This window comes from Haliotis asinina, chromosome 5 (assembly GCF_037392515.1).
Source record: "Haliotis asinina isolate JCU_RB_2024 chromosome 5, JCU_Hal_asi_v2, whole genome shotgun sequence".
Taxonomy (NCBI): Eukaryota; Metazoa; Mollusca; class Gastropoda; order Lepetellida; family Haliotidae; genus Haliotis; species Haliotis asinina.
Window position 1 is genome coordinate 52,576,335 of NC_090284.1, and position 14,785 is coordinate 52,591,119.

The 14,785-nt window shown below is 38.7% G+C and overlaps 2 protein-coding genes across 3 annotated transcripts in view; one reads left to right on the forward strand and one right to left on the reverse strand.

Annotated features, from left to right (window-relative positions):
- The first annotated feature begins 248 nt into the window (after positions 1-248).
- Positions 249-4,648, forward strand: LOC137283557 (mitochondrial import receptor subunit TOM22 homolog). Its single transcript, XM_067815122.1, has 3 exons — positions 249-446; positions 3,006-3,245; positions 3,888-4,648. The coding sequence occupies exons 1-3, from the start codon at positions 366-368 to the stop codon at positions 3,972-3,974; spliced, it is 408 nt and encodes a 135-aa protein (XP_067671223.1). The 5' UTR covers positions 249-365; the 3' UTR covers positions 3,975-4,648.
- Positions 4,649-7,644: 2,996 nt separating this feature from the next.
- Positions 7,645-14,785, reverse strand: part of LOC137284796 (uncharacterized) — a 106,575-nt gene continuing 99,434 nt past the window's right edge. For both annotated transcript variants that reach the window (XM_067816777.1, XM_067816778.1), the window contains 6 exons: positions 14,544-14,687; positions 13,817-13,937; positions 13,143-13,229; positions 12,743-12,869; positions 12,131-12,247; positions 7,645-10,390 (listed from right to left, as the gene is read on the reverse strand). In XM_067816777.1, coding sequence (XP_067672878.1) covers positions 10,239-10,390; positions 12,131-12,247; positions 12,743-12,869; positions 13,143-13,229; positions 13,817-13,937; positions 14,544-14,687 — 748 coding nt within the window. In that variant the 3' untranslated portion in view covers positions 7,645-10,238. The remainder of the gene's footprint in view (positions 10,391-12,130; positions 12,248-12,742; positions 12,870-13,142; positions 13,230-13,816; positions 13,938-14,543; positions 14,688-14,785) is intronic.

Consider the following 14,785-nt stretch of genomic DNA (forward strand, 5'->3'; position numbering starts at 1 on the left):
TTCAGAGCGATATGTATAGTTTGTGTATGCACACATAGTGACATACACACACACACGGGAGATGGGCAGTGTAAAATTGAGTGAAGCGCTAATAAAATTGCATAATTTTTAGATGTCGTAAAATGAAGATTAACGAATTACATTTGTACAACAACAACAGTTACATATCACTAGGAGCTATATTTGAATTCTCTTGTCTCGTGTGTAATTAATAATAGCGATAGCAATTCTGCTATGTCGTAAAATGCAAACCGGAAACAAATTAAGTTCTGTTAGCACGTTTGCCCCTCAGCAAAGCGAGACATCGAGAAAGATTACCATTGAGTTAGATTAGATTAGTGCCACAGGTTCTAATTATTTGCAACATGGCACTTGGTGTTGAAGGTGTAATTGAAAAGATACAACGTCCAGCAGATTTGCAAATCGACGAGGATGACGATGACGAGGTTTGTGATGACATCTTCGGTTGATTGCCAGCCATGGCTTGTAAATGGCACCGAAATATTCCGACTTATACCAGGCAAGAAGACGCAACATTTTCGGCACACATTGCACTAATTTGCAGAATAATCACAATATTAAGACTTCCATTCTTTTAAAATTATCGAAGATTCGCTCAAACACCTATTTCATCATCACCATTTACACGTATTTGTCATTATTTCTAGTTCAGCTAGCTAAAGGTCGTGTTCCTACCAAGGCATACACCGACTATTTCCTGATTTTGATTTTTCAAATATTGTTAAATGCAGGTCTCAAAGAACTTTTTCTAGAGTAGCATGGAATTACAGAGAATATCTTGTATCAGAGGAGGTTTTATGACTTCAGGTAAAAAAAGACCTCTGAACATGGCGAAGATCCAGATGACAATTGATCTTTAGTAACCTATGTTGCATTTAGTATCCCAGGCTGTGTTGAACCTCCAGTGCTGGGGTAATTGTACTAATCTTCTTCAATGAAAATACATAGATTGCCAATTTGTGTTCATACAATATAGAAATGATGGGGTAATCGTGTGTTCGCACATTGTGCTGAAGATCCATATTAGATTCCATGGATGGGTACAAACTATAATGTGTCCCCTGTTGTGCCATTGTTGGAATCTTGCTAAAATCTGCTACACTGTGTTACATCACATACCTTATGTACACATTATGCACATAATTTGACAACATTGCTAAGAATTAGTCAAATTCTGTTTTTTACTATTTTTAGAAATATGGACATTGGTATTTTTGAGCATAAAACAGGTTTTCCTGATTGTTTGACAGGTGGGATTATGGAAATACATTGTTTGGGGCCTGTTACTTTAATTGATGTGCATTTATCTCCCTTACTCACAGAGTAATCTTTCCAAGACGCGAAACATTAGGAATACAGAATATTTATCATGTTGATGTTACATAACATTGCCTGTGCACACATTATGCAACCCTCAGGCTCCACTGTGTTGGTTATCAGTGAATACATCCAACTTGCTACTTAAGCTTGGATTATCCCACATAATCACAGATTAGAAAAGGATTATGTGTGAACCCTGGTTTTCCCATTTTTCTCGATGCTTTTGTTCTTGATAAACAATCACTGATGCATGATAATCCCTTAAGCAATAAGTATGTTTTCTCTTTATGGTAAAAATTCATAAATGCACATTTCGTACATCCCTTTTTGTGATCTTAACCCTAAACTTGTGACCTAGATAGATTAATTATCTACGTCCCTTTGAATTTGGAATGAACTGGATGTAAACCCATGCCTTTGCCATTTTGTGATGAGAGAACCATGTCTGCATTCTTTATTTACCATGTGTACAGGCAAAATTACAGAAATAATCATTTGAATACACTTCACTCAATTTAACCAATATATTCAGTGAATTCACTCAAATTGGTTACTAGAAATCGAGTTCACTCAAAACAAACTGCTGCATTGTAATTAATGAGTTAGTACTCAAACATGTCTGCCAAACGCTCATGCCCCCGAAATGAGACCATGGGTGACAATAACGCTTTGAAAACAGACTATAGCAGTTACTCTTAATCTGTTATCACATCAGCTGTCCAGCAAAGTGTTGTATAACCCCATGGTGTGAGTATAGTGTGAACATCTGGTGAGGACTTGTGAGATAAGGACAGGAATATCAAGTATTGGTAAGGTGGTGGTACACATAGATATGTCCTTTTGGTCAGATGTATGGTTAACATGTAGATTGTCTGACAATAAAGGGGTTAGGGCCCGTCTGCACATCTACTGTATCTGTCAGTGAAGAGACAAAGACTGGGTACATATTGCAGTACTAGTGCTTTGGTTTGGTCTGTTTTGTTTGGATAAGAAAAGGTGGTCATCTAGCAACAAATTTCATATGTTTGGACAGAATAATTCTATTTTAGAAAAGGATTATAAAGGTTAGTAAAATGGCCTTACGAAAACCGAAAATACCGATTGTTGTTATTGCATTGTGGTATACTGAACCATAGGCATAATACTGTGGTATACCATTTCACCCCATAAAGAACACGTCATGGACATGTCCACATACATAACTGATTCGCAGAGCCTGAGCAACTTTCCATTGAAGTCCACCACCTCAACTTTTGTGATGCTGATATTCATAGGTTAAAAAATTATGGGTCCTTATCATTTAGCCATAATCTCCATTGTAATACTTAAAATGTCATATTATGATGTATACAAAGGGATCATATACATTGACAAATCACATGTCTTAGAGAGTTTGCTAGACTACAGCAGCCATTTGTTTGAATTTTACTTGTTTGCTAAACCATTTCTGTTCATATCGTGTAGGAAGGTCAGTATTGATAGTGTAATAAGGAAAAAACACATTTTATGTTGTCTACAATATCTTGTTCCATCCCTTGGTCATTGTAGAATTGAAATATAATTATATCTATTGTAAACAATTATCGTTATATTTATTGCATACCACTAATTCAGCCTTATGTATCTGTAGCAGAGATGATTCATGTATCATTTGTGTTTGACAGGACATTGATGAGACACTGAGTGAAAGACTATGGGGCCTGACAGAGATGTTCCCAGAGCCAGTGCGGAATGTGTGTGGAGCCATCAGCAGCTTCACATTATCCGGAATCAAAGTTGGCTTCAGTCTCAGTCGCAGCGCCCTCTGGATTGCGTCTTCATCAGCAGCTATTATGGTGCTTCCAATAGTGTTTGAATCTGAGCGGGCACAGCAACATGAACAGCAACTACAGCAACAGCGACAGGTATATTTACTTTCACCATCATATTAATAAACCAAAGCATGCTCTAGTCTAAGAGGTTTTGACAAATTGGTTTTGCCAGCAGCGTGATTCATGTCTTTTAATGCCAGTTTGTCTGTTCTCTGCAAGATCAGACTTTATGGTGTAGACAAACCTATGTAAGACATTATCCCAGTTGCACAGCCAGTGTCTAAGTGTCATACAATGACTTGTTACGTTGTCTGATCTGTGCTGCAAATGGTTTGTGTTGGCATATGATCATTTTTAGAGTGGTGTTAGGGTATCTGTTTCTCCAGCTTAACAAACAAAAACCTATGCAGATCTCCACCCTATTATCCTGGGTCTTACAGTTATATCATTTTGTCTTGGGTATTTGACCCTGTATTTGCTCTGTCATCCAGAGTCTTGTGGTATATCATTCTGTCTGGGGGTATATCACCCTGTATGTGGTATATCCTAAGTCTTAGCTGTTTCACCCTGTATGGAATATTTCACCGTCAAAGTGGTTTATCACCCTCTACTGGTATATAAATCTGTTACTTTACCACCTTTCATGGTGTAAATCATCCTGTCTATGTATAACAACCTATATGGAGTATGCTTGTAGTAATGCACAGAGCATGCTGAACTATGCTCTTGTTCCAGATCTTGCTGGGTCCAAATGCTGCAGTGTCGGGTGGCCAGAACATGATGCCAGGGATGGCTGGGATGATGATGCCAGGACAGAAGTAGTAACTAGAGTACAGTGTGTGTGTGCATGTATGTGGAGTCATCACAAACATGGGGAGGAGAAAGGAAGAGCATTGTGATAATGTGTAGTTTGCCCAGAGAACTCTTTAGTGTACATGTATGGAGGAACTGTTTTAATTTGGCCTGTAGTTTGAAAAGAAAAAGAGGATCTGTACACATGGCACAAAGCTGAAAATATGGAAGCAGTCATTTTCCACATTAGTAGCCTTGTTATTATTGGTTACTAGTCTTGAGGTATAAATCTGTCAAACTGTATACACTTGAAATTGTGTTTGTGTGTGTTCATGTTCAGCAAAAGGGTTCCAAAGTAATTTCACATGGTTCTGATGTGGATACTGGTGTCCTTCTAATAGGGTTTTACTGTTCTTTCCTCACGATGTTTTAACCCATGAAGTCTGTTACATGCTTATTGATATGCATCATATCAGTTACAGGTTACACAAGAGTATCAACGCATTAGCATCATATATGCTGGCACCATGAGACATTTTTAGTTAGGCAGTTACCGAGTTGTTTCAGGGTGGCCCTGAGCAGATCAAGCATTGTGCCATTGGGTTACCTCCCTTGAAGATATTGTTAATGTAGTTGTTGACATTTCATCATTGTTGAGGTATGGATGTGTTTGTATGATTCACTGTAATAAATAATATATAACATGTTTTATTCCTGTAATATGTAACCTGTCATAGTTGTGCACAAAGAGATGGAACATCGTGTTGACCATGTGAATTGCAAACAACTCATAGATATCTGGGGCATAGAGGTAGCCTAATGGTTAAAGCATCAGCTTGTCATGCTGAAGATCTTGGTTTGATTCCCCATATTGCTCAGAGCAACTTACTATCATACTCACGGCGGTACCAGGCGCAGTGGGGTGGCCTAGTGGTAGAAGCGTTCGCTTGTCACACCGAAGACGAGGGTATAATTCTGGTGATGGGTTCATTGTATGAAGTCCCATTTCTGGTGTCCCCCATGGTGCGATTACTGGAATATTGCTAAGATCATCGTATAAAACTAGGCTCACTCACTGGGTGCCTGATTACCAGAGTGGTCTAGTAAATTCATCAAATGACTTCTGTGACAACAGTTGTGTTAGGAAGTCTTGAGGGTGGCTGAAGTTGGATGTCTCAACTCCCTGGGGATCATACAACTCTTGAAGCCTTCCAGGGGCACTAAGTAAATGTGGCTTTCCCATCATTTCTAGGTATCCATTCATATGGCATGGGACACTAGAAATGGGTTCATGTTCTGCTTCAAACTGGGGACCAGATCCGTAACCTTAAGTAGGACCAGTGAATGGATATATTTAACTACACATTATAGGTCAAAAATAAAACCAGTGGATTTGGATCCCTTATGCCTTGTTTATTTGGTTTGTTGAGGACAATTTAATTTGCATAAATATGTTAAAACACTTCAGTTGCTATTTCTTCTCTTCTAGTTTGAGAAATCTAACACCATTTTGGCCCAATTACAATATTTTTGTAAAAATCATCAAAATGAATGAGTGTGCCAGTAATATGTATGGATTTTGTATGCTATGAAATTGACAAATTACAAACTGGACATATTCTCTGTTACCACCAAATTAATGATTTTAACTTTAAAATCAAAATATTAGAGTACGTGTATCATATTATAGTGACATTGAAGCCTTTGCACATTAAGAGCTGATAAAATCTTACTTCAGAAAACTGGTGAAGCCGAGACTTGTTTCCACCTATGAAAATCAAGTTGGTTTGTGCTTGGGATCTCATTTTAGCAGTGGAAGAAGCTTAATATCTTGTGACAGATCCATGATATACTACCGACAAGAAATAAGGGAACTAATGAAATAATAGCGAATTTGAAACTGCTTTAAATATCCACTAAATCAATTTTAGGCGTCAAGTTCAATATCAGGTGTGTCTACTATGTTGGGCAACACATTCATGGCACCTTGATGGCATGCTGTTGATCAATTTCCGGATGGTTGCCCGTGGTATTGCCCGCCATTCCTCATGCACCAAGCTGGGCCAGGTTGGCGGGTCCTTTGTCCCTGGCGTACACCCTTCGACCAAGAACGTCCCAGAGATGTTCAATTGGGGACAGGTCTGGGGACTTAGAGGGCCAGTCCAATGTCTGGATACCTTCTTGTCGGAGATAAGCGGAGACAGTTCGGGTCTGATGTGGTCTGGCATTATCATCTTGGAATACAAAATTTCGGCCGATAACTCGAAATGGAGCCACAACAGGACGCAATATTTGGTCAACGTATCGCTGACCAGTCATGGCTCCGTTAATGATGACCAAATCTGATCGTCTGTCATGTGTAATCCCACCCCACACCATGACACTACCACCTCCATATCGATCATGGTCAAGAATTGCTGCTCTGGCATATCGCTCCCCGCTCCGACGCCAACAACGTTTTCTGCCATCTGTGAATCGTAGGCAAAACCTTGACTCATCAGAGAACATGGTGTAACGCCAGTGGCGCATAGCCCGTCCCTGATGCTGCCTAGCCCATGCCAATCTTTGGCGCTTATGGTGAGCTGAAAGGGTGACACCCTTAAAAGGCTGTCTTGTTTTCAGACGAGCTTGATAGAGTCGGTTTTTAACGGTTGAGGTTGAAATGCATCTTCCAGTGAGTGTGCGGAATTCTCTATTGATGGCAGGGGCCGATTTAAACCTATCGCCTAGAGCAATTAACGTAATGAGACGATCCTGTCGTGGTGTCGTTGATTTTGGTCTACCACGCCCAGGTCTTGTTGCAACCCCACCCGTTTGACGGTACTTATCCCACAGGCGTGAAATTACACTTTTTGATTTACCCATCTGCTGGGCAACTTCACATAATGATGTCCCCCCCTCTATCATCCCCACAATTCTCCATTTTGTTGCTTCACCGAGATACTGCCTCGGAGGCATTTCTGTCAGTAAGTGTCAATCTCTATTGCATTAGTGATTGCGACTTCTCCAGTACATTTACAGGAGTTAACTTCTGTATGCACGTGTAGCACGTGCTGGACATGCATTATGCAAAATTCCATTGTCATTGGATGTTGCGTTTGGGAGATACGCCACAATAATGGACCCTGTCACAGACAAAGTCATTTACATTCAATTTCTTGGTTCCCTTATTTTCTGTCGGTAGTATAGTAAGTGTCATCGGGATAATTTTATATGACATGAGCTTCAAATACCATGATGGTTGCTGCACAATAGGAGTTGTCAGTGAGACAGGTTTCATGCCAGTCAGCAATGTTCAATGAAAAAAAAAAGAGCGCTTATAGGAACAAAAATAGACTTCACATATTAGTATTGTGTTGAGAAGTTAACGTAATATTTATTTACTTACTCGCAGTGGTATTTCTGAGCATGTGTTGGCATGTTCTAAGACTGATGATTCATTAGTACACTTTGTGACTTGTCAGTTCGGGTGTCTTTATGTCGAAGTAGAATGGGAAATTGATCATGCGATCAACAGGACATCATATTTACTAAATGGAGTGGAAACTGTAAGCCAAGAAACCTCAATGGTGATCGAGCATCAGAAACAACAAAACAAATTTCTTGTTTCCAAAATATACGTCTTTGTTTACTGAATGGGGTGGAAACTGTAGGCCAAGAAACCTCACTGGTGGTCAAGCATCAGAAACAACAAAACTGATTTCTCGTTTCCAAAATATATGTATTTGGCTGTATTGTATACAAGTTAGTACATAGATATGTATAGCTGTATATATATGCAAAATTGAAAAAAAAATTAAAAGATTGCATTTTCCTTCCCCCTCGCTGTACACGCTGTTTACAACAGGCTTGAGAACGTCTAACTATGGCAAATATGTATAAGTGGTAAACAATGGTAAAACATGCGGACGAAATTACACTAATATTATACAATGTACAGATATGTAGAACAATAAGCATCGTTAGATTGCAGTCCCTGAAGTTCAAGCAGAAAAATGTGGGATAACTATCATTCACCACTGTACTGACAGCAGTAAGCAGGGGATATGGCAACATTGGACATATGAGAGAATAACACTCTGGTAATAAACAAAACAAACAAACATTAAATATTGACAGGGTTTTAAGACTATACAAAATAATCATGGGTAACAGCAGATACAATCATTTAAGTTGTCCCATCCTTTATTCAGAATTCAACTCTCCACAATTCTGTAATGTGATATATTTTCAAATAAATTACTAAAACATGCCATTATTTTACATGGGTTTTGTTCAAGAATAGGAAATCTACATTATGTTACAATCATTGAAAGTCTGTTTCCCTGAAAATAATTGATTGGCAAGTCGATTGCAATTCCCTTTTGATATGTAGAATATTGAAAGCTCACTTAGATTAGTCTACAAATATACCTGTAAACTAGTCTGTATTGCAATAATGAGCAAATGTTGTACACGTCGGTCACAAAGGAATTTTGTGCCTCCTGCTTCACAACCATGGACTTGCAAAAAAAACAAAAAAAACAAACTCAGGAAGTAAAGGGCATTAGATGTTGATTGGACAAATATCCAATAAAATACATCCCTTCAAGACCTAATCATATATTCCTTATCACTACCCAGGTGTGACAGTACTGCAGTGCTTTGTCATACTTTTGAAGTCAATGTATTTGACCATTTGATGTCTTCATGTTTTCCATACAAATATTACCATGTTCAATAAATAAACAAATATCGATAATAAATTACTCACAAAATGCTATTGCAAAATTGACAATGTGCTTTTCACAGTTCATCGAACTCAGCAGTGTTTTCTAACAATCATTGACAGCAGGTTCACAATGATATTTACCTGCAACATTTAGTTCCTGTATAGTTGTTCATTTGGCAAGACTTGACAGTAAAACTTACAAGGGACGAAATTTGTTCATGGTGGTAGTGTTCAAATTTGGCATTCGACTTGTTAAGTACATAATACATCGCATGAGGAAATGACAGCAGATGACAACTAATAGGTAATATACCGCTAAATAAATTTAGGTGTATTCTCAAAATGCACAGTACCCATTTCAAAAGCCTTTGATTCACACAAGTCTCCAGTATGTAGGGAACCGCCTTACATCCAATTAGGTTTCACTAGAAAAATGAATGTTTTTTTGTTTTGATTTGTATTGATGGAAAAGGTGCTGACTCATTCTTTGATGCAGTCATTTAGAAAAGATTATCATGACATTTGACATTGTGGTTCATATTGGCATTCTGTAATGGAAAGAATGGAATGTTGTGCATAGTACAAAGGACGATTGTTTACTGGAAGATGTGTTGTTGTTTCCTTGTTAAGTCTTGATCTAGCACTCCAGATCAAGCTATTTCAGTTCTTTATTGCTTAAAGACATTTATTTTCATGGTGGAGACAAGTACAATGTCTAGTATTGGACACATTGTTGGTCCATCATCGGAAGACTGAAGTTCCAATTGAAAATTCAGCTGAACATTTTGATTTATATCATAAGCACCTTAATGGCCACATAAATAATTTAAAACTCTAACTTAAAATCTTTGGCTCTAGAGAAATATTCTATTTTGAATAAATTACTAATTCACCTTGCAACATTTTACAAGCAATGTGTGTCAGTTTTATTGCAAAACCTTTTTTTAAAAGAAAAGGGCCTTTGCAAAATAGTGTGCAAATTGCATTTCTTGCAATTTTTTGTCCTCTCGGTGAACACTTCTCTAATCTACAGTATAGGAACAAGGATACAACACTGCTGAACGTGTCTCTTAAACTTGATGAACTCAAAATATAAAACACACTAAAATTGCATACAAAATCTCTTGACATTTTACACATAAACTATTGCATGCTGTGATCTGCAAATGCAAGAATTAGTTTTTGCCAGTTACAGTGATAAAATGATGCATAGCAACAGTGGGGAGAAAATAACTGTAATATTAGTGCTCTACCTATGAAACACACAAGAATGAGATTGAACATAGTATCTCACAGCTAAAACAATTCTCAACCAACCTTGTTCAAATGGATACAAAAGTATGTTTTTAAACAGGCCACAATACAAGTTTCACATTTGTTCAAACAAAGAATACAAACAAATCCATACCTTTCCAAAATGAATTAAGACTGTTACAAAATCTGGATTGAATAAATTTGCAGAGCTATATTCTGTTCAAATACGTAGAAATTTTGATAAAACAGCTTATGTAGATGGAAGTTTAAAAGACATGTCGTGGTCATTTGAAGAATTGGGAGTTTGATGCTGGGCTGGAAGTCAGGAACTAGTGTTTTCCTGCCTTAACACCACGAGGGGATCGACCTGCTGCTTCCTTTCCCGTGGATTTAGCAGCAGCTTTCCCAGCATCTTTTGGGCGCAGGCTTTTGGCATCAAAGACATATGGAAGGGAAGGACTACTCTTGGATCTTCTCAAATCTGAAAACATAAAGAGGAAGTAATGTCACTTGAACACTTAACCTGTTGTTAAGAACCTGCTAATTTTTATCCCATTACAAGCGTGAGCATAGTTTTATTCTGCCTTTCGCAATATTTCAGCATTGTTATTGCAGGGGACACCAGAAAAGTTCTTCACACATTATACTTATATGGAGGATAAAACTCAGGTCTTCAGCATGATGTGCAAACACTTTAACCACTAGGCTACCCTACCACCCATTGGATCCAACTCATTAATCTTGACCTGTAGCGTAAGCTTGATAGCTCTTCTTGAAGCTGAAAACAATACTGATTGAAGTGTCTGTAAAATCTCCCAGTTTAGTGCTACCCCTTGACCCCTTGTCCTGTATTCCCCACAAGAATCTGGTGGTTTGTGGAGCCATCGTCCATTTCATTACAAGTTATTGTCACAATAAAGATATCAGTTAATGTTGACAACAAAAGTAATTATTTTTAATAAGATTGTTTCTTCAATTTAGTATGAGCCTGCTAATATGTTCATCACAATGAAACTTACTGAGTTCGGTTTACGTCACTATTAGCAATATTCCAGCAATATCACAAATGACCTACGGGCTTCACACGCTGTACTCAAAAGGGGAATCGCACCTAGATCTTCGACATGACGAGAGAATGCCTGAACCACTAGGCTACCCTGACACCATTAATCACAATGACATGATAGATCTGAATGCATGAGTATGCAATAAAACCATGAGTGTTACTTTCACACCTTTGCCATGTTAATATCCAGTTAATGGCAACATGCAAATAAGCAGTTGGGTTTTATGCCACTAAAAAGCAATAAAATCATCAAGACAGCAGCCAAACTTGGTTCAACCCAAATCATTCACAGAACAAATGAACTGCTTCATCCAGTAGGTGCATAATACATACTGAGAAAAGATGTCATGAACATGCCCTGTTCTTGCAGAAGAATATAGACCTAGAATCCCAAATCAGAACCATCAGCATTTCAGAACTGCCATTAAATAGTCCATAACATTAAGCTCTACAGCACTGGTACCAATGTTCCAGCTGCCTTATTGTGTCCTGTAAAATAAGGCTGACCTAGGCAAACTGAATGAATGAGCAATGAGACCCCACCAAGTTATTGAAGAGGATGTCTTATTCTTTCTCGAAATTCCCTTCTCCTTCGTGTGCAGATCATCCTAAACCTGTTTAAAGGTACTATTTCACACGTTTCTAAAATTGAAAAATGTGTTTCTCGCAATAAACAGCCCCCAGTGAAGCTACCATACAATTTATTAAAAGGAAAAAAAGATATACACATTTAGATTAAAATAATACGTTTGAATGAATTAATGTAACAGTGCATTAAATCAACTCTTGCACACATTACAATGGCCAAACATTATTTCAAGCTAAACCTATAGAGTTACATCCCTTGGAGTGTTCTTTACGAATATCCTATGCGATAGTGACTGAAACCAGTTCAGCAAACATCAACAACACCATGCGACAGTTTTTGATGTGCAATTGTTTACAGTCCATATATGGCAAGAGTTATCTGTTTGAAAGCTGTTCACCTATATTTTCAAACATCGATTTCAGGTAAGTTGTAAGGGATAACGAATCTTTCACTGCATCAACAGACAGCTAAATTGAGTACATATGTCCAAATGTATATAATAGAGGCCAAAATATTGTTGAAAATGTGTGAAATTGTGCCCTTAAATTCTGTTCCCGAGTGTTCACCTTGGGGTCCAATCCTGCGCCTCCTGTGTGAATCTCTACTGGAGTGTTCCGAATCCTTCTTGCTGGTCTGAGTTGGCTGGGGGCTGGGGCTGCGTGCTCGTTGGTGGAAGGAGGGGGCTGCAACAGGAGCGGGGTGAAGGTAGGGGGACACACACAAACATGATCAAATTACCAGAGGTCCACACTGGTGCCATCTTACTTAGCAGATCCTCCACTCTTGTGTAGAGTCAGTGCATCTATCAGTGGAGTCTTGGGTCTAAACAGGATGCCACCGACTGGCAAGGGTGGCTCTAGTTACAGATATACAACTCTTAAGAGCATCAACTCCCTTTTTGCATTTTGAAATAAAAAACTGTAAATTATTAAAAGAGATGTTTAGGTGTGGCCTAAAGAAGGCATGTGAGCAACTACAATACAAATTAAGTTAAAAATGTTCAATGGAACAGCACTTTATTATGGTATAATTTGCCAAGTCAAGTTTATTTGTAAATTGACCATCACTCTCATCAAAGGTGTTCTTAAATTCCAACCAAAATTATGAAATATGAAAGTTACAAAAATGTTATTGGCTATTTCTATGCGCAGCAGAAATGGAATGAGATTAGTTCTTACTTCTCCTGATTGGTCGCTTGGAGCTGGACTCATGGGACTCTTCATGCTTCTCTTTCTGCACCTGAGCCTTGAGTTCGTGGTTCTCCTTGAGCACCTGCAGGTACTGGGTCATGGCCTGGCGGTGCTCCTAAAGACATACAGGTGCAGTCTTAGATCCATCCTTACTGACCTCTTAAGATTTCATACATACTGTATTAATTCCTAATGATACTTTTAAGTCCTTATTCTACTCTTTGCATTGTAACCTGTAATGTCAAACTACACTGGTCAATAGAGAGTCCTGCCTTTCTGCGGTAATAGATCGGTATTTTAACAGAATTCATAATTTCAACCTGTAAGCATTTATGTACATCTCAGCTTACAACACACTGGCATTTTCCAAAGCACTTTACCAGCTTACCTCTGTGCTTCTCTGCAAGCTGTTTTCAAAGTTTTTAACTTGAGATCGGAGTTTCTGCAGCTCAGCATCCTTCACCCGGATCAAGATCTGAAACAGAAACCAGAGTATACAACAGACATATTTACAGTTACTTAACGCCCCACAGTATGCAAATAGTTTATTTGGTTATTTGAAGAACTTTCAAAAGTTGAGGCCATTGAGCAAAATATCTACATCAGAAACATGCGTAAGATGTATATAACAACTGATAATGTATCAAGCACAGACAGAGGAAGTTCGCTCTCCTTCCCTCCTTCACATTTACAGTGAACAACACTGGTACATACTATGGCAGTAATATGTCGCAACCAAAAACTGCAACCACAGTTAAGGGTCTTATCTAAATACACTGGAAGCTGCCTAAACCTCCATTTCTTGGGACTGAAGAAATAATCTGGTTTAGACAATGTGCCAGATTGTAGAGCTGGTGATAAATGTACAAGCCATGGATGGGACTGAGATTTTACACCAGTGTTGACAACTTGTCGGTTTGGACAGATGCCGGTTTTGACAGCTTCCACTGTATACCTTTATAGGCGCATATACAAAAACAGACACATTCACACACATGAAGACACTAAGAGAGTAAAGTGAATTTGCGTTGAGAGACTGTTGAGAGACTTTGTGTGTCTCACCTGAGCATCAAAGAGGTCCTCCTCCATTGTGCCACCTCCGCTTGACATGTTGGGCTTGTTACGGATGAAATCCTTGAGGCCATCAATCTCCTTGTTCAGCATCATGTTCAGGTGGTCATTACTGCAATAGATACCACTGGAAGTGAACCTCTATATCCACAGAATTGTTTTTCATATTTACCTATGAAAAACGTTACCTTCTCTTTGCCTCTATAAAAGACATTATCTTCCTTTTTAACTATGAACATGTTCTTTTATGTGCTTGTGAATGCTGGGTTTTGCCTGCACATAAAGAAGCCTTTCAAATTCAGTAGAATGTCTTTTTGGGTGAGGAGACTTTCTGTAACCCCTTCATGAACCAATCTCCTTCTTCAATCAGATATTTATAAACAACACACACCCATCTATCCATTTCCACTTCACAATCCAAGTGGAATGAGGAATGAGCCTGACTGATGGTGCCTGACTCTGAGGGTGTGGGCTCGAATCATTGATTGGACTCAACCTAAGAGGCGTTCTAAATCTGTACTTTACTAAGAAAGTACAATCACATGTTTTACACTGACCATGGACTAAATTGATGAGCTGCTTGTAGTGGCTCTTATACTTGTCCATTTCCACAAGCTGAATTGTTGAAAATTCATAATACACCTACCTTGAGCATCTACCCGGTGGATGGATACCATGGTTTATAAATACTCATCATTATGATCATTATTATCATTACCTGAGGATGAGCTGCTTGTAGTGGTTCTCATACTCCTGCTTGGTCTGCTCCAGCTTCACCTCCAGCAGCTTGTAGTCCTCACACTTGCTTTGGTAGTGCATCTGGACCTGGGCAAGCTCTTCACTCATCTTCTCCATCTCATGTCTACAGGAAGGGAATAGGCAGTGAGTGAGTGAGTGAGGCAGTGAGTGAGTGAGGAAGGGAGTTAGTGAGTGGTGTTCTGAGTGAGTATAGTTTTATGC